Raw genomic sequence first — 25360 nt, 5'->3', positions numbered from 1 at the left:
AAAAGAAAGTAATTGCAGAAGGATTAAAAATGGAAGTAAAGGAAATGGAGGGATAAACTAATGACCACTTGGAGGTTAATGGCAGCAACACCATGTGAGAGAGAATTTAGAAAATCGATAATCAGGGGGGTTTGGAAGATGGTGCAGAAATGACGCAGCATGAGCTCAATGCAAAGGGACCCAGAGCAAAACATGGAGATTCTTTTTTGATTTTATTTTCAACGGCTTTCTTAATCTCTGGCCACCGGCACAGCAGTATCAGTATGTATTCTTGTCACTGAAAATTAGATCAAGATACAACTGCCCTTTTGCTTGGTAAAACAAAAGGAAATCTTTTTATTTTTATTTTTTATTTTCTTCCTTGTGTCATGTTATGTAAAAATATGGTATGAAAAATAAAAATGATTAATGAAATCAACATATAACATGACAACCAACCAAATAGTTTTCAAGGCAAACAATATATATATATATATATATATATATAGTTTGAAGAATTAAACGAGAAAATGATCAAAATAAGATAATAAGAAAAATGTCAAATAACACGTGTAATTTTATATGTGATTATAAAAAATGATCAATACAAGAATGATCAGACGCAGAACCTTTGTATATGTGTGTGATGTAAAATTAAAAGTAGAAGGATGATGTTTGATGTAAATGAATTATTTGTAGTTAATGGGAAAATAAAAAACGTGTTGGTTTTTTAATTAAATAGGAAGAGGTGGTGACATTGATTGAATTGAAAGTAGTTGCTCCATCTATTTATTATTAATTAATGTTACATAGAGAAAAGCAGTTGAAAACCTGAAACCTATTCATTAATATCATTTTTAAATACATCTCTATTTCTATATAATATCTTCCACAAAATATACATTTTATATAATAAGAATTGTAAAAAGTATTATTCCTTGCCGCCGGCAAATGGAGAATGCTTTGGCTTTTGCATTTTCTTTTTCTTATTTAAAAAGACAAAAACATGGGCTTATGTTTATATGTTTCTAATAATGCAAACAAGTATATGGATATAGGTTACGTTTAGCAGAACCAACAGTCACTCATATAAATTTTTGATGCCTCTAACAAGTTAAATCATTAAAAACTAAATCCAAAATCTGAACATCGATATCTCAAAACAAGTCAAGATATATATATATATATATATATATGGTTGTTATTTTTGGTTTTTATTAAAAGATGGTGGAGTTGTTAAGTAGAAATGAGTTAAGAATAGACGTAAAAAAACGACGTTCAAGTGTCGGTGTTAGCAGGAATTGAAGTGGAAAAGAGTCACGTTATGCATGAGCAGAGGTCCCATGGTTGGGTTGGGTTAAGTGGCAATTAACACACTCCAACCAATCAAACAGGTCCCCCCCCACTTAATAACTGCCACTTGTCTTTTTCCTCCACTAACTTCCGCTCTATTTTCTAATTTTGAATCATGTGATATCGGTCTGTTTTCATGAGATCAATTTTTTTATACTTGAAACTTTACAATAAAACACTCTGAACGTAACCCTTACAGTGTTTTTCTTGTGAATGTTCGGCTTCTTTTTACCTTCACAACATTTTTGCTGTGAAGTCTCAAGTGTAAAAAAGTGGTCCTACACGTCTTCAAGTAAACAGGTTGGTCTCACGTGAACTCAACTATATATATACATATATGTATTTCAAATTTGGAAATATGATGTACAATTTTGTTTGTAAAAGAAAATTAGGCATATGTTTCGTTTTCAATGTAGCTTGTTGTATCAATAACAATGGTACCTTACCTGTTCAATTAAGTTGGTATCGGCGTGAGTGTAACAACACTTTATTTAGATATCATCCTATTTTCGTGATTAGACGTTCATCTTATTTAGATGGGAAATGTTGCTTTCACTTTATTATATTGATTACTTTTTAGGAACATATAAGTACATTTTAATATTTTATATTTGGACCGGACCGGAACTAGTAACTATCACCAAACATCATGTCACTTTGCTAGTTCAATTCTAAGTATGGCAATTGTCAGTTTTGAATGTGATTTGTTTTGTCGATGGTCAATTTTTTTTAAAGACAACTTATTATTAAAAACATGTAACTTTATATAGAAACTCTCCACAAAAAAAAAAAAAGTAAATGCAAGATGTAACGTAATTAGGAAAAGGATCGAAAAAAGCCTAAAAGTAAAAATAAAAACATTCAATGAAATTTCCCATTTTAAGCCACTATGATTGTCGCCAAAAGATGTCATTCTTTTAGGCTCAACTAAAACCCTCCAACGTAGATTACATACATCAAAATGGTATTACGGAAAAAGAATTTATGGTTGTTTTATCATGAGAGTGGAGTTGAAATGATTTAGGTTAAGACAACAATGAATGAATGAGGGTAGTTGTTAAACTTTAACAAAAGTCAAGAGTTAGCAGTCTATGTAATATACATTGATTAGTTGATGTTTGGTATGTAAAAATGGTATATTTTTTTTATTAACTTGGATATCCAATCCGTTATGCAAGCCGACTAATCCAAGGGCGACCACCTGCTTTGCAGATAATCCGGAATCACCGTATTTAAACCTCCGTAGCCACAACAGAATTTTTATTTCTCCTAAAATTTGAACTGAAAATGGTAAATTATATATGAAATAGTGCAAAATGAATGAAGAAGGATGACCTTCAAATGAGATATTTTGGCCTTAAAGTCATAGTCACCTAATCACAGTACGTTGCAAACAACTTGTATGAAGTTGCATCCCATGGTCACAAAGATGATGATCATAGCCATAGGTGATTTATCTACATGACTTGCTAAAGTCGATCAAAGTCAAAGCCCCAGAAAGTTGATAACCTTTATAGTGTTTTTGTAGCGACGTGAAAAATCTGTATTTATATTTGTTTGAGGAATTTATGGGGAACTTTGTCTCTTCCAATTTTGAATTTGTGAATGATTTCAAACTCTAAGGGGACGTTTGGTTCGTATAATGAAATTCGATGGAATTAGAATTCATCAAATGAATTTGACTTTGAGGGAATGAAATGAAATTTGACCTTGAGGGAATGAAATGGAATTTGACCATGTCTTTTGATTGGGTTTGGTTGGATAGAATTGGAATGGAATTCTTAACCGAATTGGAATTTTTTTGTTTCGTTCACGTAATTCAACGAGAAAATTACAGGAAAAAAAAACCGAAACCAAAACTTTAGGGCTGGGTTCGGGGACATCTTATCGGGGACGGGGGCGGGAATTGGACAAATTCAGGGATTTTTACAGGGACGGGGGAGGGGAGGGTGATCATCGGCCCGATTCGGCCTGATATGTGTATATATATTAATTTTAATTTATATACATATACATATACACACACACATATAAATATATATATATATATATATATATATATAATATCATTAAAAGAAAATAGTAACATTAAAATTTTAAAAACTTTTATCCACTTTACTTCAACAACCCAAATAAGGCTCACGAAAAATTCTAGTTTATTTGTCTAATTGTGAAATCGTGATTTTAGTTGTATGATGTTTGAAGTTATGTTTAGTTTTATATTGTAATCTGATACATTGTTTGTAATTAGTTCGATTATGTTTGAGACATTTAAACTTGCATATTTAAAAAAATTGAAATTTACTTTATTTGTGAAAATTAACATATTGTAATTTTTTTAAATCTGTTTCGGGTTCGGTTACAACCAACGGTGAACGAGAAAAGGAAGATTTTTACCTTAACGAGTTCCCCAACGGGGATCGGGGAAACCACGGGAACCCGATAAGATCCCCGACGGGGATCGGGGCGGTCATGGGGACGATTTTAGTTATAGGTTTATGGGACGTGGATACCAATAACCGGCCCAAACCTGACCCGTTGTCATTCATAGTTTTAAACGAGACCGAACAAAGAAGATCGAGCATAGCAGAACAGAGCAAATCGAGATACAACGTCGATGAATGGATGAGGGCTAAGGAATTTGAAATCCGTGGTATATGCTGTGAAATTGTGAAATCAATGAATTAAGAAATAAAAATGATCTCTTCACATCTATTATGTGAACCAAACATGGTATTTGGAATTTGGTCAAAGAATTGGTCATTCCAATTCCACCAAATTCCATAAACCAAACACCCCCTAAGATTACCATTCAATGGTCTTTTTCTTGATTGAACCTACACATTTCAAATTTTAATCACATCAAAAATTTTTTTTTCCTACACAGTTCTTAAACCTTTTACTCTCAATCATGTACCGATGTATAGTTTATATTATAATAATAAAAATTATAATACCTAAAAATTGCTCATCATAATTAGAAGACAAATTAAAAAAATTATAATAGTTAAAAAATAAAAATAAAAAAATAAAACTACGCTTACATTATTGCTAAGGAAACAATTACTATTTTTTCATAAAAATATAACATATTTATAATTATTTTACGTGTCATGAATAAGAAGTAAGAACCCAGCCCCAAATATGCATGCAAATCACTGCCACCAAAACTGTAATTGGACGAAAATCAGCACACAACAGGGGGACCAATCCGTAATTTACTCAATGTACATTGCATTGCATTGCAATTTGCAGGCACGGCAGTCAGTTCAGTTCAGTTGCACCAGGATTTTGGGCTTTACTACTATCACGGGCCTTTCTTAATATGGGCCTCCAATATACATTGGCCCAAACCAAACTGACCTTCTTCAACCCCCCGTCTCTCTTCTAGGGTTTTAGTTTCTACTCATAAACTCTGTCCTCTCTCTCTCGACCACACCCAGAATCTGCTTCGTCCACGCCCATCATGGTTAGTCTTGTTACAATTCTCCATCCATCCAAACATTTAATTTTGCTTTGTAACAGCTTTTATGATTCGCCACTTACTAATGAATTTGCTTCATGCAAAGCTCTTTCGCACTGCTTTCGCTATCTCAGAGACACATCGCAGTTGACTATTCTATGATTTTTGATCAATTTTATTTTGTTTTTAAAAGCCTCAAGGAGATTACATAGAGCTTCATAGGAAGAGAAATGGCTATCGCCACGATCACTTTGAGAGGAAGCGGAAGAAGGAAGCTCGTGAGGTTCACAAGCGCTCTCAAATCGCCCAAAAGGTTGTGCATCCTTTTTCATAACTTTTCTTTTAGGTGCTTGGTATTCCGGATTTGGAATTGGTATCGGAGCTCATTCGGGTCCACTCACTATTTCTGTAGTTCGGGATTGGAGCTTCCAAACATGCTTGCTAGCAAAAGTTATTTGCTCAAAATCCAATTGCAGAGCACGAAATTCTTTAACTGTTTTTCCTTCTTTTGTGGTTGTTTCAGTCTTTGGGAATCAAGGGCAAGATGTTTGCTAAGAAACGATATGCAGAAAAGGCCCAAATGAAGAAGACGTTAGTATTTCTGGCCTTACTTTACTTTTCTGCTCGTTTTTAATTTTTTTCTTGGCATAAAAAGGTGAAGATATTGAAGTGGCCAGCCTTCTTGACCACAGTTTTTTCTCACTTAGTATGCTGTTCTGCGTACTATATTACGGTGTTGGTTGTCTTTGGATATTTTATAGTTGATAAAGGCTTAATCATTTATCTTAAGGCACACTTAATTGATTGTTTGCTTTTGTATGTTTGAAATTGAGGTTTTGTATATACCCCTATTCCCAGAACACGCTAACATGTCTAATCCTAGCACCAAGTTCTTTACTCTGTTTCTGGATAGCAAGATTGCATTAACGGAGAACACCATTTATTTTAAAATGTATCTTGGAATTACTAGTGGGGATGATTTTCGGTTGGTAGTCTGGTAATGTAATGGGCAGGAAGAATCATCTGTTCAGCTCGGTAGCTTTTTAATGTGATCATTGAACTTCATGTTTTCATTTTATTGTCCTCAATGCCGAGCTCAATATTTTGTTTATTGTCCTGATGTCCATATAATGCCACTAACCCTTTGTCATGTATGTTAATAGATTGGCTATGCATGAAGAATCCTCAAGCAGACGCAAGGTTGAGGATGATGTTCATGAAGGAGCTGTGCCTGCCTATCTCCTTGATCGTGAGACGACAACACGTGCAAAGGTTTATTGCTTTTAATGGTTGAGTTGATAAGCTACATGAATACTTGTTGCCATGTTTACAATTCTAACAATCATATTCTATATGAAGGTTCTTAGCAACACAGTTAAACAAAAAAGGAAGGAGAAAGCTGGGAAGTGGGATGTGCCCTTACCTAAGGTAAGGAAGCTAATGCATATTCCTATATTTGTTGATTTGTGTACATGAACGTATCAGATATCTCTTTCTATATCTCTCTCTCTGCTCTAGTTGGTCCATCATGTACCATCAAATAAGGTGGCATGCTTGACCTTAAGCAAATGATGTAGATCACATGTTAACTACTTCAACGGAAGATCGGGGCTATATTTTTTTAATGGATTGACAATGTAACAGTCATACCGATATGTCCCAGTGGTAGAGGTGTAGGTGTAATCCATATGAGTGAGTATTTTTGGTGTATGGGTTTGGGCCTGATAGCCATATTACTGTTACTGAAGTTGAGCATTGGCTCTGTTGGCTTGTTTTTTATAAGCTTGTATGGCTTTTCGTGGTCAGATGTTATGTACAACTTGTATGGTCCTATAGTGTGTTTATGGGGTCCCTTTAAAATTTGATTTCATGATGACAAACTTGGTTCTTCAATGTTCAGGTGAGGCCGGTGGCTGAAGATGAGATGTTCAAAGTGATCAGAACTGGTAAAAGGAAAAGTGAGTATCCCACATGCCTTTCACCTGTTTAGGCTATGTTATTATGTTCTTTGTGATCTACAAGCTCGTTTGTTCTATACATCCAAATAACTTGTGTGATGCATATATATATATATACACACATGTAGCTTTCAGCTGTGCTACATCTTATTCAGTGGTCCCTATCTTTGGGTGGAAGATATTGTATTTGTTTGTTTGGATCATGAGTTTCTGATAGGTATTTTTGTTCTTTGCAGCCAAGCAGTGGAAGAGAATGATCACAAAGGTGACTTTTGTAGGACAAGGTTTCACAAGGAAACCTCCAAAGTACGAGCGGTTTATTCGTCCAACTGGGTTGAGGTTCAACAAAGCCCATGTGACGCACCCTGAACTTAAGTGCACTTTTAATCTTGAGATGATTGGTGTGAAGAAAAATCCTAACGGTCCAATGTATACCTCTCTTGGTGTTGTGACCAAGGGAACCATCATTGAGGTATATTTCTAACAACTTTGTCAAGAGTATATGGACCAAATTTCTGAAAGTTATGATTGAATGTGTGGAATGCAGGTGAATGTTAGTGAACTAGGTCTGGTGACACCGGCTGGGAAAGTAGTATGGGGTAAGATGATTTTGTTAATATACTAATGATAAATAAATGTTGGATATCCTGATATGTTATTATGGTGGGATGCAGGGAAATATGCTCAAGTGACGAATAATCCCGAGAATGATGGCTGCATCAATGCTGTTCTGCTTGTGTAGATGCTGAATGAGGGGAGGGCATTAGTACCAACTTTTGTTTGTTGGATTTAGCCTTTGGAAGTACCATCCTGGACTTGAACCTGAGACCTCGCCCGTGAAGTAAATCAAGTAACAGAGAAAAAGAAAATTATCTTCTTTTTGCTTTTCAATGTTTTTGTTACCGGACATTTTTCCGATAAAGCTTAAGGATTGAATTTGAACAAGAAACATATCATGTAAATTTAAATTTATGATTTTGTACCTTGTTTTTATTACTATTAGAAAGTTTCTTATCTTATCTTAGTAAATGAGATGATACTTGTTTTCTTTTTAAACCAAATGAAATGAATAAACTACAAACAACCATCACAACACAAAGGTGCTGCCACAGATTTTATTTTACTACAAAGAATATTATGTTTGTGTTAACGTATAATGGTTTGTTTTAATCATATCATAGTTGGATTAAACCAATAATAGTTCGTTTTAATAATATCATAGTTGGATTAAACCAATAATAGTTCGTTTTAATCATATCATAGTTGGATAAGGATTAAACCAAAAACACAAACATATCAATTCAGGGACAGTCGTTAAATGTTAATGAGATAAGAATAAAAAATCGATGAATTTATTTATTTTGAAAATATATGAGTTATTCTAGAACAAAAATACAAATGAAAAAAAAAAAAAACGAATTGTATGTAATTCGTTAAAAGCAACGTTGTGTTGTGTGGAAGAATTAGCATAGGGGAAAAAGTTGGAGGGTTTTGGATGCAATGAAACAAAATCCAGGGGTCCAAACTAAACATGTGGGTTGGGTTGGGGTGGGGTGTGGCGTTTGCTTGCTATATATACAATAGAGATCGGTGAAATGCAGCCGACGTACGATTCACACAGGAAGAGCAGAGGGTAAAGAACAGCTTTGATGGCTTCCAACGCTGCCGTGCCGTTTTGGAGATCTGCTGGGATGACCTACATAACTTACTCCAACATTTGTGCTAACCTAGTCCGGAACTGTCTCAAAGAGCCCCACAAGTCCGAAGCTATCAGTCGGGAGAAGGTTCATTTCTCCGTCTCCAAGTGGGTTGACGGAAAACCTCAGAAGCCTAGTAATCACTCTCATCCTTTTCATCATCATCGATTTTTTATTTGATCTGCAACTACTTAGATCTAGGGTTTCTTTCTGTTTTACGATTATTGTGGATTTTTCTCGTGATTTCTACCGATTTGTGCCATTTTTTAATTGCGTTTCCTATGTTCAAGCGGTGTAGAATTATAATTTCAAAATCTAGGATTTATTTCTAGACTACGATTATCCATTTCGACAAGTTCCATAGCTTTTGGTCCGCTATCCCGATTATGATTTTCCTACCCGAAATGTGCACTAAATACTTTTCGAGAGATCTCCTCCAAATCACTTGTATGGCTGTGTGGATTGTTCCCTTGATTTATACGAATTCGTCCCATTTTTTAATTGGGTTTCCTATGCTCAAGCGATGTAGGATTGTAATTTCAAAATCGTCAACCTTATGTTAAGGTTTTCATTTGCAATCACTTTCCATCTTTTCTCATTCTAATTCTCCTGTGAAAATTAGGAAAGCCAAGGAATTCTTTTACTTACATCGTCTCTTTTCTGCTTTGGCTTTTGGCCGAGACTTTGCAGAAACAAAAGCTTATAGAGCCAGTTATGTCAGTTTAGGGGCTATTGATGATGTTTGCTTGGTTAGTCATGCCATGGTTTATACAACAATCGCCATTTCTTAAGAAAATTGATTATGTTTGTGTTCCATTAGTATTTATCTTGCATGCATATGACATATCCATGTGGTTGTCTTGATGTGCATATAACTTTTTTATATGTATATGCTTCATAAGAGAATTATCAATGAAGTCTCCGGATTGTTTTCTGGATGTATAATCTCTTTAAAGAGAATCAAGATGCAATATCTGATTTGTTTGTACCATGAACTTAATTCATAGGGCACAAGGTTTTGGTTTGTGAAGTAGCACAATGTATCTTTTCCTGATTGAACCATATTGTAACATCCTCATGGAATACAATTTACACACATGAATCATCTTGTGTACTGGATAGCCCAGTGTATTGAAGTGGGCACTTCTCAATTTGGGGATTGCATATTTAATGATGTTCTCACACTTGTGCCCCATCTAGCAGGCTACTATGTGTAGAGAATTTACCACTTCCACTTCCTATTTGGCTGCGGTATTACCTTGGTTGTCAATTGATGGCTTGTTCTCCTGGTTGTCAATTGATGGCTTGTTCTCAGAGAAACCACTCTGGAAAGCACAGAACAAGGCATAGATTCCTTATAAATTGCTTTGTTGGTTTTTACTGACAAGAGCATCCTCTATGACTGCCTTTCTGTTGTCAACGTAAACCATGCCCTACAGTCTTCACACAACTGCTTCATTGCCATCAATAGATTACAACAAATGATAGCAGCCGTTAGACACAGGCACACATTTTCTGCATAAAAAACGCTTTAGTTTTACCTTTATGTTCTGAGAAAGATTGTTGGTATATTTTTGGGCATCACAGAAAAAGGCAGATGGTGTCAAACATGTAAATTTGAATATGTTTTAGTGGCCAACATATTATAGATAGTAAGACAGGCTTGTGATACTTGGGGAATCTAGTTACATGGATGTAGAAGCATGTGACTGCCCTTTTGCTGATGATGGTTCAACAGAGTGTTATTTATATAGTTAGCTTCTCGTTTTCCTTGCATGCTGTTTTGTTCTATCTGCTTTCAATCTATTATTACAGAGTAACACATACCATTTATTTATATAGTTAGCTTCTCGTTTTCCTTGCATGCTGTTTTGTTCTATCTGCTTTCAATCTATTATTACAGAGTAACACATACCATTGTTAGATCTGAATTCCTAGATATCATCATGTGTAATCTATTGTCAGTAGTTGATAAAAGTGTTATGTTTGTTGCATCTCACTTGCAGGGGCAAAATTGGATGATTTTTTCTGACATTTTCTTTGAACTTTTCTTGCTTTGCAGCCATCCGCTCGGATTCTCTTGAGGAATGATGCTGGATGCTGTCTACATGTTTTATTTTTCATCTTTACTAAGCTGAGTATGAATTTGATCTCTGATTGGTTTTAAAGCACTGGACCTTGGAACTATGCGATTCACATAAAGTTGTTGCCTACAATAAAATACGTACTGTTTTGTTGGATGTGGAAGTTGGACCCTTGTTCTGGTGATCATCTTGTTTTTGTTTGTTTCTATAATATTTTTTGTTTGATTTGTGATGGTTTGGTTGGAGATTGTAAGGTGGTATGGTTTTTGGTAAACTTAAAGTAATCTGAAGAAAGGTGATGGTGATTCTTAATCATCAGTTCTAATAATTCAAATTGAAGATGTGTTTTCCATCAAATTTTGAACCAGCTATTTTTTAAATAGACCTGGAAGCATAAGGTCGAAAATGTATTAGCTTTTTTCTCAAGAGTTATTTCAAAATGTATTAGCTTTTTTCTCAAGAGTTATTTCATATTTACCAATCAAAAAACCGTATTTGGCACTGATTTGTTGCATCGACAGTAGCATCAATTTTGAGATTGAAGATCTAAAATCGAATAAAACCGAATCCTAAAAATGCAAAATTAGGGAAAACAGTTCAAAGAAATCACATATATTTATACCTAATGTTAGTACTGGTAATCTAATGCAAAAAAAAAACCATGAAAAAGGGCCAAAAATAAAGCCAGACCCGGGGGGGGGGGGGGGGGGGGTAAGGACGAACAGCGTCTGCCAGGGCAGTGAGCACGGAGCTGCAAGGCGGGATGATCTGGGTGTGTTGGATTTAGAAAAGAAAAAGAAGAACTTGGTATGTAGATATAATTGTTGAATGCAAATACATATCATACATGAAGTTGAATGGGATAGTTTACTTTTCAAGTATGTATAAAAATATATATATAACCTTATCTCATCTCTCTATTGTTGTTTCTACAATGTCAGGAGCTTCATGGTTAATGATACTCTCTGGGCTTGGGGCATTGCTGGTGATGTCATCTTCAATTACAGACAAATCATCATCATCTGTTGTGCCCAGTGCATCAATTGTCTTCTTTGATCCCTTGTATGAACTTTGATCGTTTTCTTGATCAAAAGTTCTTGCCATTGCATACATCTTTTGGCAAATTGAATCCTCAGATGCTAAAATACCTCTATTCTCATACAAGAATTTCAAGATAGAAATCATAAGAGCAGAAGTTGATGATATGCCAGCAATCAGAAAAAGACCAATAAAACTATCCAGCGAGAGCCTATCAGGGGTCACAGCAGTCTCATTTTTCGGTGTGCACTCTTTTTCTGGTTTAAAGTATATATCCCAAATCTTGCTTAGTTTCTTCTCCCTGACCTCTAAGATTGCTCTTGAAACAAGCGGCACTAGGGGAGACCCTAATGGAAATGCCTGCGGAAGACATTATATCACAAAAATCAGCGATTTCAGTTGATACAAGAGAATAGAGATACGGAAATAAGAGACTTACAAAGCCAAAGCCTGCAGTCTTGTAGGTTGGACCAACCTTGATGTACTTGGTACAATATTTAGCCATGAACGCATTCACATAAGGAAGCTCCTCAAAAATGGCAGAAACACCTCCATTTTTACTACCCTTCGAAAGGGCTTCATGATAATCTTCCAAGCTTGTGTACTTTTTTAAGTTGTTTATGTTAAAACCCATATCCAACAACATCCGTCCAACGAAAGAACCATCCTTGTACCCTACATAGTCTCCTTGTGCCAGGAGATCATGGATATCGGTGAAGTCCGGTTGAAGCTGCTGTACTGTCAACATAGATGTTAAGCCTGCTGTGTAGCTTGATTGTAGTACAATCACCACAAATATCCACACAATCACCACAAATCTAGATAAGTTGCTTATCGTCTTCTCTTCTGCAAGATTCATTTATAGTTAGTTTCCAATATTACAACCAAATTAAGCTTTCTATTTGTGATTTACTCTACTTACTGTGGGCAAAAACAAGGGTTGAGAAAGAAAACCAGAAGATCATTCCGACTTGTTTATAAGGTCGGCCACGGAATTCTTTGTTTACACGATGCTCGAGAATCCAAACCACAACTCCAGTATATATAAAGAAAGCAAATGATGTTAACCACAAGCCCTTTTCTAGGGGTTTCAGAAATATCCATATACCCTTCCTGTCATCAACTTTGATCGGAACAATCATCGAGACTCCCGACTCTGTATATGGCAAAGTGAAGTCGACATAGTTCGACCTGTTTGCCCGGATAGTCACGTCCCCAATCACCATATCAAATTTCTGGTTTTGTTAAAATAAGAAAAGAAACATTAGATTTAGCCAAAAAGGAAACTTTAGCAGACGGTATAAACAACCTTGAGGAAGATCTGGTAAACAAGATCATCGTAGCTTCGCGAAGTGTGACCGTCATCGATAGTATAATGGTTGTATCCGTAGGGTGGAGCTTGTGGTTGTAATGCTTCCATTACTGCCTCGAAAACCTCCACACAAAATCCTGTTGGTTTGTCCTCATTTGTGTTGTTGTCTTTCGAGTTACTAATAAACTGAGGGAACACGCCATTTGATGGATATCCAACTCTTAAACCTTGAGGGATGCTGTTACTGTTACCAGGCCATTTGATATCCCTAAGATTCTCTGAAATTCCATGATGCCAAGTCCACAAGCCCACGAATCTCTCTTCCTTCTCAATTACGCTCACTATTTGGTAATCCAACGGTTGTAATTGTCCATCAACAACAGAGAAATCACCACTCAACCCGTTTAGTCTTGTCTTGCCGATCTCTGAAAGTAGCCTTGGTCCTAGTTTGGAGGTTCCGATGGCATCTAGATCTGTTACAGGATTGTTTTTTCGATGGAAAGTGGGAGCAATATCACTGCCAACTCTCTCCAATGCCATTGCTAGTGCATAAGTGGCATCGTATGACCATATCCCAAACACATCAAGTTCGATTCTTTCCATCTCTAGGTTCGGGTTCTCAGTGTGAAATCTCCTTCTCCATCTCTTTTCAAAGTTGTTTAGCTTAATGGATTTCGGGATATAAGGCTTTACGCCCACTACTCCTTGCATTGAACTTATATCCAAAGTATGCAAAAGGCTGGTGAGAACATCAGTAATGATCCAGACATATCCCTTTTGCATCATTCCTGTTTCATTTGCTTTCTTGAAAAAGAGAGAAGCCGATTTTGGTGACAAATGGACCACAAAAACCCGTGCTTGGTTTTCTTTTAACTTGTTGAGCTCCTCAGAAATCTCGGCATGTGAAGGAGAAGGAGATATAACAGACCGATATTTGATATGGGCACCAATATTTAACAGGGCTTCAGACAAATACGGAAGCAAACCCCTCCCAAAATCACTTTGTTCATAAACAAACACCACTTCCCGCCAAGTAAAATGTTTGATGAGTGCTGCTATGGGTTGGGCTTGAGAGGAGGAGTTGTGTGATACGCGGATGAAGTAAGGATTTTCGATTGGGGAGATAGAGGTGGATGTAGCCAGAGATAGTATGGGAACCTTAGATTTGTTGCCAATATCGACTACGAAATCTGCTTGCGAGGACGTGTGAGGTCCTATGATCGCGATTACTTGATCATATTTTAAAAGCTGTATAGCTGCAAAACAATATAAGATTATATGTAACAATGATAATGATAATGATGATGATGATGATATGCATGCAGAAGGAAACTAACCCGCAGAAGCAGCTTGGAGTGTATCAGATTCGGAGTGGTGAATATGAGGGATGATTTTGGTGGTGTAGTTGTGGTGGGTTTGATAGAAATCATCGATGGCCATTTTAATGCAGAGGCTGCTGGTCTTTCCAACACTTGAATCCATATCAAGAACCACCCCTACTCCTATCTTTAGTGTCCCTGCACTAACTATGAACATGAAGTTGATAAAGAAAACAAGGAGCAGCAGATGATGATGAATCTGTAGCATATTTGCTCTTCCTCTTCCTCTTCCGCTTCCGCTTGCTGTGGGTTGATAAGTCATGTATGCATATATATATATATATATATATATATCTCCTCTTTGGACTTATGAAAGTGAGAGAATATTCAAGAAAGAAGATAGAAGGGAAGTTGTAGATAGAGACGACTACTGGAGTGTAAATTTCCTGGAAAATGGGAGCGTTGACTTGGTTAGCAGATTTTTTCATACTTTGTTTGTTGGCCGTTTCTTCACCAAGAGCATATCAGATGAGGACAATGCAATACGTCTCCCTCCCTTCCTTCCTAAATAAGCCACCATAATAATTATCTGACTTGAGGGTTTGCACACAATCTCCTGAAATTAATAGCTACATGATGAAATTGAATATGACTTGTCCCCAAAGACAAAACTTATTATTCGTCAAACTTATTATTCGTCGACTTGATGATCAGAACATGAAATCACGCAATATTATTTAGTTGAAGTAGGACATGATCACCTCTAATTCATTCTTGTAGAGAAGTTTTTAACCAACTTGTAGGCATATTCCAAAACCATAAATAGGTCTATAAAAAAGTAGTAGTAGTAGTCGTCGTCATCATCATCATCATGTGTAGTGTAGTATTGTACTGTTGGATTTCTAATTGAAGTTAATGCACACCTTATAGAGTGTGGTAATACTCATTTCAAACCCCACTAATGAAATGATTGACATATTTCCTTATTATCATAATACAGAGGAAGTGGCCTCAAATGTTGAATGGTTTACATGATTTTGAAAAAAAACAATCAAAACAAGCACTTTGATATGGTGTTTGTTCTTTTAAAGATTGCATTCATTTTCAGTCAATCAAGAAAGACCCCCACCCACAAACCAAACCAAACCAAACCTAAATTTTATTTTGTTTTACTGTCACATCATAGCTAATGTGCTTGATCAAAATGCCATTCCAATTCCTGAAACTGAAACCCCAAGAAAACCAAAAATCACCTCATATATATATATATATATATATATATATATATATATATATATATATATAACAGCAGATTATCAACAGTCTTGAACCCTGGAACTATACATCTAAGGAGACATTAAAACAAGAAATGCAAACAAACCTATTACTACTAGTTTACTTAAGCTTGCTGCTAATAGCTGAATACACGTCTTCCAATTCTTTCACTACCTCCCTCATTGATGGTCTTCTGCTTGCTTCTGTTTCTGTACACCTCAAAGCCAGCTGAAGCACTTCCATCACTTGTTCCATTACACAAGAATCATATAAATCATCGTAAAGACCGGCATCCACAACCACTTCAACTTCCACCTTTTCGCTCCAAACGGACCGCACCCACCTCACAATGTCCATTCCATCTGCAAATGAAGGATCAACTGCCTTCTTTCTGGTTATCAGTTCCAACAACACAATGCCATAGCTGTACACATCAGATTCCATGCTTTTCGTGGATGTAAACGCATTTTCTGTCAAAAACCCACGAATATTTTCATCATCACCATATACATCTTCAATCAACAAAAGCTAAAACAAAACAAAAAGAAGTTTTAGCTCACCTGGAGCAATGTATCCAATTGTGCCACAGAGTGTGCCGCTCATTAGTGCAGCAGATGATTGATCCAGAAGCTTGGCAATGCCAAAATCTGAGATGTGAGGCTCCAAATCAGCATCCAAAAGAATATTCATGGGCTTGATATCACAGTGAACTATAGCAGGATCACAGTCGAAATGAAGATATGCTAAACCATGGGCAGTTCCAAGAGCTATGTTACAACGAATGCTCCAATCTAAAAATGGAGGCGGATATACCTCGTGTAGAATATCATGAAGACTACCATTGTGCATATACCTATACAAGATCAAACCGTAATCCTTCCTCATCCAAAAATCTTCCAACTTGACAAGATTTCTATGTCTGACCTTCCCAACTGTCTCAATCTCTCGAACCATACTCGTGCTGCCTTCTTTGCTGGCTCCAAACATAAGTTTCTTTACTGCATAAACTCCATCAATCGGACCTAAGGAAGCCTTGTACACGGTTCCATGAGCTCCTCTCCCAATTATGTATTTATCATTCAAGTCCTCAGTAGCTACCATTACTTTRTGAAACAAAGAACCATCCTCTTTGTCATCATAGATCTCTTCAATATCATGTTTTTCTCTTTTTCGACATTGAAGCATGAAACCAAGTCCAATAACAACCGCGAACATAAGTGCTGATGTTCCAAGGGCTACCATTGCAGTTTGGAACTTAGTAAGACCTCTCTGTTTGTCTGAAGAATGGGTACAACGAGTGAAGTTTCTGCCCGCATCACAATTCAAGCCACAATCGACACAAAGACCTGGATTCCCCAAGAATGAATAGAAAGATGAGTTGAAAATTTTCATCAATGCTGCTGGTATCTGACCCATGAAGAGATTGTACGAGATGTCAAGCTCAGTTAACACACGAAGCTCAGCGAGTGATGTTAAAGTGCCGGTTAGATGGTTGTGAGAAACGTCTAGCTGCTGTAACATCACCAGTTTACTGAAACCCGAAGGAATGTCACCTGTTAGACCATTGCTGCTGATATTCAATGTGCCAAGTGTCTTGAGCCCGACTATTGATGAAGGTATCGTTCCGCCTAGTGAGTTTCCACCAAGTCGAAGATCTATCAGAGCCTGGAATTCAGTTACAAAAGTTGGAATGTTACCTGAAAAATGATTTTCACTTAGATCCAGAGTCAATAACCCTGACATACTCCGCAAATCAGTTGGAATTGAGCCATTGAACAAGTTATGACTTGCATCAAACTTCAACAACCTGCTGCAATTTCCTAGTTGAGATGGCAAAGGACCTTCCAATGCATTGCGAGAAAGGTTCAGAACCTGTAGCTGCAGGAGGTTTCCAAGCTCCTGAGGTAAAAGACCCGAAAGCCTATTCATGGAGAGGTTAATTTCAGTGATATTTGCAAGTTTAGCAAAGCTAGCCGGAATCTCTCCAGTCAACCAGTTGTTCTTAAGGTTCATGAATAACAGGTTTGGACTATCTACAAATTCTGGGAGAACCCCAGTGAGATTACTATTATCTAAAATCAATCTTTCAAGACTTGGGCAGTTCCCAACATCAGAAGGAATACTCCCTTCAAGAGGATTGAACCCCAAAATCAGCCTCTCCAGTTGCTTTCCAAAGCAAAGATTTGGTGGGATCCGTCCGGTGAACGAGTTATTGTAGAAATCAATTTTGGTAAGACTGCTGTTGATTCCTAAGCTTTGAGGTATGATGCCAGAGAAATGATTATCAAAAAGAGTAAATTCTCTCAAATGCTTCATCCGGGTCACCTCAATGGGTAGTTCACCAAAAAGACTGTTTCCATAGATAAGAAGGTTCTCAAGGGTTTCAATCTTCCAAATACTCATTGGAACTTCACCTGATAAATAGTTATCAAACAAAAAAAGGGATGTCAGCTTCAGCATTCCAAGTTCACTTGGAATGCTACCCTCAAGTTGATTTTGGTCTAGTTGGAGATCACTCAAGGAGGTGCAGTTGTGAAGCTCAGGTGGTATCTTCCCTGATAACTGATTAATAGAAAGGTAAAGAAGAGTCATCTTGGTGAGCTGACCAAAAGAAGAGGGGATTGGACCAGTTAACCTGCACTTGACAACAGCAAATTGTTGCAGGTTACTACAGTTCCCTAACTCAGGTGGAAGACCGAAAAAGTGGTTGAAAGACAAATCTAAATAGATCAGATCTCTGCAATCACCATGACCCAAAGGAATTCTACCCTCTACACCAGCACTATGAACATCTAAGTAAACAAGGTTAGAGAGATTATTTAGGCTATCAGGTAACGATCCAGTGAACTGATTATTGTCGATATACAATTCTTGGAGCATGCTCGCGTTTCCCAAGTTTGACGGAATCAAACCCGTCAGCTGGTTGAAGCTGAGGCGAAGACTCTTTAAACTGGGAATGTGAAAGATGGATTCTGGTAGGGAACCATTTAGTGAATTATTAAAAAGACTCAATCGTCTCAAACTTAACAAGTTACCAAGGCTGTCTGGTATCTTACCATTAAGAATGTTGAGGGACAAGTCCAAGTGTTGAAGAAGACTGCAATTCCCTATCTGTGAAGGAATTAGACCAAAGATATGGTTAGAACTTAAATTCAATGATTTTAGATGGGTTAACCCGGAAATTTCTGGTCCTATTTCACCTGAAATTTTGAAACTTGACAAGTCGAGAGACACTAGAAGTTTGTTGTGGTCACAGAAAACACCAACCCATGAACAAGGATTGGCTTCAGAAGCATTCCAGGATGAGACCAGGGATGAGGGTATAGAAATCCAGTGTCTGGAGAGTGACAACAACGTTTGACCATCGGAGTTCAAACCAGATACAGAATAGAATGGAGAAGGAAGGAAACAAGCTACCACTGACAAATAAATTAAATCAACCCTCATCCTCATTGATTAGAAAAGAAGTAGAAAGGCAGTGTTCTTGGAGTAGTTAGTTGTTGAGAGAGAGAGAGAGAACGGTGGAGGAGATGAAAATGTTATATAGAGGAGTTATTGAATACCAGTGGTGGTGGAGGGGGCTGGGCTGCATAATGAGATATATGAGGTCACTGTCAACTCCAATTCAAGTAAGAGTCTTGGTTTTTTGTTGTTGGGTCGGTTTGTTGAATCTTTAGCTGTTTTCTTGTCAAATGACCCCAGAAGCATCAATCTGTGTTCTCCCACCATTTTCTCTTTTAGAAACAGAAATGAAATGGGTTTTAACGTGAACCAAAACGAAAAGATATCGGGAAATATTCGATTCTGTTCACGGTGTCATGCTCTGTTTTCTTGAAAATTAGCGAACCCACAAGGGTTTATGATCTTGGGATCTATCTTTTTTTGGTTTATAACCAAGACCGAGCATAAAGTTTCAATCTTTCAAAGAAATTTTGCTGTCATGAACATGTGCGTGTTTAGGTGGATCTAGGGTTCAAGGAACAACATTCTTGAATCTTTATCCCAACAAAATAATAATAATTAAAAAAACGACATGCTCTGTTTCCTTGAGAATACAATATTCACATGTGAAAACGATTAGCATTTATTCCTCAAATTCTATTCTTTCTTATTAATCATGCGCCAGTTCAGATGAATTATAAATCATTTATTTTCTCCATGTTATTGTCATCACCATGTCACCTGCTCGCAACTTTTTTAATTTTTGTGATCCAACCAAACAGATATGTATGCATTTGAATATAGATATAAATGAGTGCATACATAACTAGACCACCACAACTTGGCCCCATTCATTCATAAATAATACATCAACTTAAACAACAAGAAGAAAAAAAGGCAGACAGATATTAATTATATACCGACAAACGGGCTACTATCTAAGTACGACACGTGGGGCTTGAAAACATGTACTAACAGACAAGGGTCGTCGTTAAGATCTACGTTCGTGTGCTTTTGAACCCACTGTTTGCATCATCCAGACGTTTTACTACCTCCCTCATCGACGGTCTTCTGGTTGGTTCCCAATCGGTACATCTTATAGCCAGCAATAACACATCTTTCACTTGTTCCCTTACCTCGTTATCATCAACTTCATCTAAAAGCTCTTCGTCCACGATCATCTCAACTTCCTCAGTTTCGCTCCATATTGACCTAACCCATGACACAATGTCCACATTGCCTGTTTTTTCCATGAACAAAGGATCTACAACCTTCTGCCTAGTTATTAGCTCCAGCAACACAACCCCATAACTATACACATCAGACGCCATGCTTTTGGAGCTTGTAAATGCATTTTCTGTAATATAAACAAAATAACCAACCAATAAGTCAAAGAAGATGTACATCATTTTTCAAATACATATATATATACACACACATATATATAGGGTCAGGTTTAGGGGAAAACCACAAAAAAAAAAATGAAAACCTAAGAAACACTCTGTAACTATTCATCCGGACAATATGCACACGTGCATACAACTAATTTTGTAAGCAATTTTTCCGGTATGCACATGTGCATGTGCATAAAAACCAAGAACTTCAACTACCAACTTGTGTACACATATGCATACCATTCAAATAATTGTTACCAGGTGTTCCTCAGTTTTTCATTTTTTGAGGTTCCCTTGAACCTTCCCCTCTCTCTCTCTGTACATATGCATATATATATATATATATATATATGTGTGTGTGTGTCTTTACCTGGAGCAATGTATCCTATTGTGCCCAGAAGTGTGTTGGTTGGTAGTGAAGCAGTAGAATGATCCAGAAGCTTGGCAATGCCAAAATCTGAGATATGAGGCTCCATATCACCATCCAAAAGTATATTCATGGGTTTGATATCTCGATGCACAATCACTGGATCACAGTCGAAATGGAGATATGCCAAGGCATGGGCTGTTCCCAAAGCTATCTTATATCGAGTGCTCCAATCTAAGGTTAATGGTGGATTTCTCTCATAAAGAACATCATGGAGGCTACCATTTGCCATATAATTGTACAAGATCAAACCGTAATCCTCTTTTATCAAGAAATCTTTAATTGTCACCAGATTTCTATGCCGGATCTTCCCAACTGTCTCAACTTCTCTTTTCATACTTGTTTGCCCTCCTTTTATTCCTCCAAAAACAAGCTTTTTCACAGCATACACTCTATCATGACCGAAGGAAGCCTTGTACACGGTGCCATGGGCTCCTCTCCCAATAATATACTTATCATTCAAATTCTCGGTAGCTTCCAGTACTTTTATGAGCAAAGACGAACCACCCACTTCAGCAAGCATGTCGTTTTCCTGTTCACATTTTCTGCGACAGATAACCACCAGATAAAGTACTAGGAAGACAACAACCACAAATAGACTCATTCCAACGGCTATCATAACACCTTGCTGTTTGCTCAGGTGTTTCCGATTACTTGATCCAAGGACACAAGGTTTGACATTACTGTTTTCAACACAGCTTGAGCCACAATCGGCACAAAGGCCTGAATTTCCTAAGAACGACAACTTAGATATGCTGGGAGTTGTCAACAGTATCGCTGGTATTGGACCTGTGAAATGATTATATGAGCCGTTGAAATCGATCAGTCCACGGGCGTCGCTTAGTGATGCCAAATTTCCGGTCAGATTGTTGCATGAAACATCCAAATGTTCTAACATTACCATCTTCCCGAAATGGGAAGGAATGTCTCCATTCAGTCCGTTGTTGCTGAGATTCAACCTATTCAGACTACGGAGCTCTACTATGGATGAAGGGATATTTCCACCCAATGAATTCCCACCTAGTTGAAGATTTATTAGAGCTTGGAGTTCAGATACGAAATGTGGAACTCCCCCGGAAAAACGATTCTCACTTAGACTTAAAGTTGACAACCGAATCAACTTCCCAAATGTGGCTGGGATTAAGCCACTTAGTAAATTATGATCTGCATCAAATTCCAACAACTTGCTGCAGTTGGACAGCTGAGATGGCAAAGAACCTTCCAACTCATTGTAGGAAATATTCAAAGCTTGAAGCTCTACAAGATTTCCTAGCTCTGGGGGTATCTGACCTCGGAATTTATTCATCGAGAGGTCGATTTCTGTGATATTGGTAAGCTTTCCAAAGCTAGCTGGAATTTCTCCAATGAAACCATTGCTCCTAAGGTTCATGTAAAGCATGTTATGGTTCTCCATAAATTTTGGAAGGACTCCTGTGAGCTTATTTTCTTGCAAAATTAATCTCGAAAGACTAGAACAGCTTCCTACGTCAGGAGGTACATTACCTTCAAGACGATTAAAACCCAAAAGTAGCCTTTGCAGCTGCTTTCGAAAACAAAGGTTTGGTGGAATTTTTCCAGTGAATGAGTTATTGGTGAAATCGATTACCGTCAAACTACTATTGATTCCCAAGCCATGAGGTATAACTCCAGAGAACCGATTGTTGAACAACGTAATCTCTCTCAATTGTTTCATTTCAGCAAGCTCGCTCGGTAATTCCCCAGAAAAACCATTGTCATATATGTTCAGCTTCTTGAGGTCTTTAATTCTCCAAATTCCAATAGGGACTTCTCCTGTCAAATGGTTATCAAATACTTGGAATATTTGCAATTTGTTTAACATTCCAAGTTCATTTGGGATGTTTCCCTCAAGTAGGTTAGCATGGAGTTCTAGACCAACTAAGGATTTACAATTGCCAAGTTCAGGTGGTATCTTTCCCGAAAAACGATTAGAAGAAAGGTGTAGGGTAGTCAATGAAGTGAGTTCTCCAAGAGAAGAAGGGAGGGAACCACTTAAGCCACAGCTGACAGCAGCTAGTTGGTTTAAGCTACTACAATTTCCCAATTGATGAGGAAGAACACCATGGAAGTGGTTGAAAGACAGATCTAAATAGGCCAACTCCTTACAATTACCAGAACCAAAGTGAACGCTACCCTCTAGACTGTTATTATGGACATCAAAAGTAGTAAGCTTGGCAAGATCATAAAGACTATTAGGCAATGTACCAGTCAACTGATTGTTAGCAAGTGAGAGTGTCTGGAGCACACTGCAATTCCCCAGGGATGAAGGAATAGAACCCGAAAGTCGATTGTTGTCCAACTGCAAATCTACAAGCTTGGTCAGGTTACACATGAACGGTATCTGACCACTAAGCTGGTTAAAACTGAGATAAAGAGTTTCCAAATGGGGACTGTGAAAGGAGGATTTGGGTATGGAACCATAAAGAGAATTATCATAAAGACTTAAAACTCTTAGATTTTGCAAATTCCACAGGCTTTCTGGTATTGTTCCTGTAAGATGGTTGAAAGAAAAATCCAGTTCCTGGAGATGACTAGAATTCCCAATTTGCCAAGGGATAGAACCAGTGAGTTTATTGTTATAAAGACTTAAGTATCTTAAATGGATCAAGTTCCCAAGACTTTGTGGTATTCTTCCAGTAAGAAGGTTGTAAGAAAGATCCAAATAATCAAGAAGGGTACAATCACCCAATTGTGAAGGAAGTGAACCAGATAGGTTATTATAGCTCAAGTCAATTGATCTAAGATGCTTCAAGTAAGCAAGTTCTGGGCCTAAAGCACCAGAAATGAGGTAACTTGACAAGTTGAGAGCATGGACATGATGGGTAGGGTTACAATAAACTCCAACCCATGAACAAGGTGTTGGGTCTGAAGCATTCCATGTAGAAGAAATGGTGGGTGGTATTTTGGTCCAGCGGCTCATGAGTAATGATAAGTTTAAGCCATCAGAGGTTAACCCAGAGACAAGATAGAATGAGGGAGGAAGTAGGCCAAACAAAAACAAGAAATACAAAACCAAACTCATTCTTGTTGGAATGGGCATTGCAGATATGTTAATAAAAATTCAAACTTGAAAAAGATTGAAGCTGGGAAGTGGTTGGAGGATCTGACCTAGTTGAAGGAAGTGGCAAGAAACTCCTTCAATTGGAGTTGCAGGCTCAAGGAGCAGAACAGAGAAGAAGGTGGACTACCCATTAGAAAAATGATAAAAATAATAAGAGGTGGGGGTGAGATGAGGAGGTGGAGGTGGATGGCCGACAATGACAGACGTCAAAGGATGGAGGGAATGGTCAATGGTGAAATCTTTTTAACTCAACGCGGTTTCGTTTGACGCTTCAATGGTTCGTCTTCTTCATATGCTGTATGGTACCAACCACGTTATCTATCTACTGAATTACAAAAAGCCCTTCCGTTTACTTGGAAGAAAGAAGCTCCTCTGTATTTGTGGCATTCATCTTGAGGAATGAATGTTCTCCGACTTAAAAATTAAAGTAGCTTTCAAGGTGAGAGAGATGTAAATTTTTTAGAGATTCTCTCTAAAATTAAGCATTTAACATGCTCTATACTTGTACTAGTTCCCAATTTAGAATAGGAGGAAGCATATTTATGGTAAAAATGTTGAATAGATTTTGATGCTCTTGATTTATTCATTATTTACTAAATCTATAAATGGGTCATACAGGTCCCGGTAAGAATGAGAGTTGAGGTAATAAGCATAAGAAGAGATCTCCACTATTAGGATGACAGACATCGAGATCGAGATGCACCGTGGAAACTTCCGAGGAAAAGAAGGGAGGTCATCACAACAAAACTAACTCATAAATCCTACATGCATAGAGTTTGACTGATAAATGAAAGAAAATGATTTTGAACAAGCGTTGAAAAGGTTGAGAGAAACTTGGCGTAATACAACATGAAATAAGAATAAAATAAATAGGGGTTTTAAAAGCAAAAGAATATATAAGAAAATGTTAAACCAAGTGGGCCAAATGACTGATTCCCCACACAAAACAAAAGCTAATCCTCCGATTTTGAATGCTAGACGTCGGGTTTATAACCCCACCCCCTCCCCTCCCCTCCCCTCCCCTCCCCGTAACCACATGTCCTTACAAAAAATAAGTTATCCTAATTGTAGATCTTCACAAACTCATATATTAGCTCATTAGTGTTGATTTTCAATTAGGATCGATCAAAACTCATTTCAAGGGCTCGTCGGAATCCAACTCTTTATTCAAAAATACCTAAAATATCATGTTTAATCTCATAACATACTTAATCTATGCATGACATGATAGATATTATTTGTAAGACATTTAATACATAAAATAAAAATCTATGGTTGTGACGAAGCAATGATGGATTGGATTGGATACTTGAACCATTGCATTCACATTTAGCTTTCCTACCATTTCGGTGTATCTTTTTAATTTATGTTCAACTAAAACATCGTAAGAACCAACTTAATAAACAATTTTCCCTCCAACCAATTATCTTGAAAAACGAAGTAGACCCCACAACATCAAATTTCATTAATTAAACCCAACCCCACCCCCCATCCGCCTACAAATACAAAATGATTTTCACACCCAAACCCTCCTCAATTTC

The 25360-nt window shown here is 37.2% G+C and overlaps 5 protein-coding genes across 6 annotated transcripts; 2 read left to right on the top strand and 3 right to left on the bottom strand.

Moving 5' to 3' along the window:
* Positions 1 to 4710: 4710 nt before the first annotated feature.
* Positions 4711 to 7770, top strand: LOC112509350 (ribosome biogenesis protein NSA2 homolog). The gene is made up of 9 exons (XM_025114261.1): positions 4711 to 4801; positions 4989 to 5108; positions 5319 to 5386; positions 5959 to 6067; positions 6155 to 6223; positions 6696 to 6753; positions 6990 to 7225; positions 7301 to 7352; positions 7428 to 7770. Exons 1-9 carry the CDS (start codon positions 4799 to 4801, stop codon positions 7493 to 7495), a joined length of 783 nt encoding a protein of 260 aa, XP_024970029.1. The 5' UTR covers positions 4711 to 4798; the 3' UTR covers positions 7496 to 7770.
* A 589-nt stretch (positions 7771 to 8359) lies between these two features.
* On the top strand, positions 8360 to 10721 carry LOC112509571 (ATP synthase subunit epsilon, mitochondrial). The gene is made up of 2 exons (XM_025114583.1): positions 8360 to 8586; positions 10513 to 10721. The coding sequence occupies exons 1-2, from the start codon at positions 8403 to 8405 to the stop codon at positions 10539 to 10541; spliced, it is 213 nt and encodes a 70-aa protein (XP_024970351.1). The 5' UTR covers positions 8360 to 8402; the 3' UTR covers positions 10542 to 10721.
* A 712-nt stretch (positions 10722 to 11433) lies between these two features.
* On the bottom strand, positions 11434 to 14513 carry LOC112508742 (glutamate receptor 2.8-like). The gene is made up of 5 exons (XM_025113468.1): positions 14222 to 14513; positions 12882 to 14140; positions 12495 to 12807; positions 12012 to 12418; positions 11434 to 11932 (listed from the first exon to the last, which is right to left on the bottom strand). The coding sequence occupies exons 1-5, from the start codon at positions 14469 to 14471 to the stop codon at positions 11444 to 11446; spliced, it is 2718 nt and encodes a 905-aa protein (XP_024969236.1). The 5' UTR covers positions 14472 to 14513; the 3' UTR covers positions 11434 to 11443.
* Positions 14514 to 15542: 1029 nt separating this feature from the next.
* LOC112508741 (receptor-like protein kinase) lies at positions 15543 to 19422 on the bottom strand. Of its 2 annotated transcripts, XM_025113467.1 has the most exons (3): positions 17032 to 19422; positions 16039 to 16824; positions 15543 to 15948 (listed from the first exon to the last, which is right to left on the bottom strand). In XM_025113467.1, the coding sequence occupies exons 1-3, from the start codon at positions 18929 to 18931 to the stop codon at positions 15599 to 15601; spliced, it is 3036 nt and encodes a 1011-aa protein (XP_024969235.1). In that variant the 5' UTR covers positions 18932 to 19422; the 3' UTR covers positions 15543 to 15598. The 2 variants fall into 2 exon arrangements, with proteins under 2 accessions (XP_024969235.1, XP_024969234.1); XM_025113466.1 differs by having other exon boundaries at positions 16039 to 19422.
* Positions 19423 to 19685: 263 nt separating this feature from the next.
* On the bottom strand, positions 19686 to 23854 carry LOC112508740 (receptor-like protein kinase). The gene is made up of 2 exons (XM_025113465.1): positions 20684 to 23854; positions 19686 to 20276 (listed from the first exon to the last, which is right to left on the bottom strand). Exons 1-2 carry the CDS (start codon positions 23796 to 23798, stop codon positions 19918 to 19920), a joined length of 3474 nt encoding a protein of 1157 aa, XP_024969233.1. The 5' UTR covers positions 23799 to 23854; the 3' UTR covers positions 19686 to 19917.
* Between the last annotated feature and the right edge of the window lie 1506 nt (positions 23855 to 25360).

The sequence above is a fragment of the Cynara cardunculus genome (genome assembly GCF_001531365.2).
Source record: "Cynara cardunculus var. scolymus isolate 2C chromosome LG 3, CcrdV1, whole genome shotgun sequence".
Taxonomy (NCBI): Eukaryota; Viridiplantae; Streptophyta; class Magnoliopsida; order Asterales; family Asteraceae; genus Cynara; species Cynara cardunculus.
This window is presented reverse-complemented; position numbering and strand designations above follow the sequence as displayed.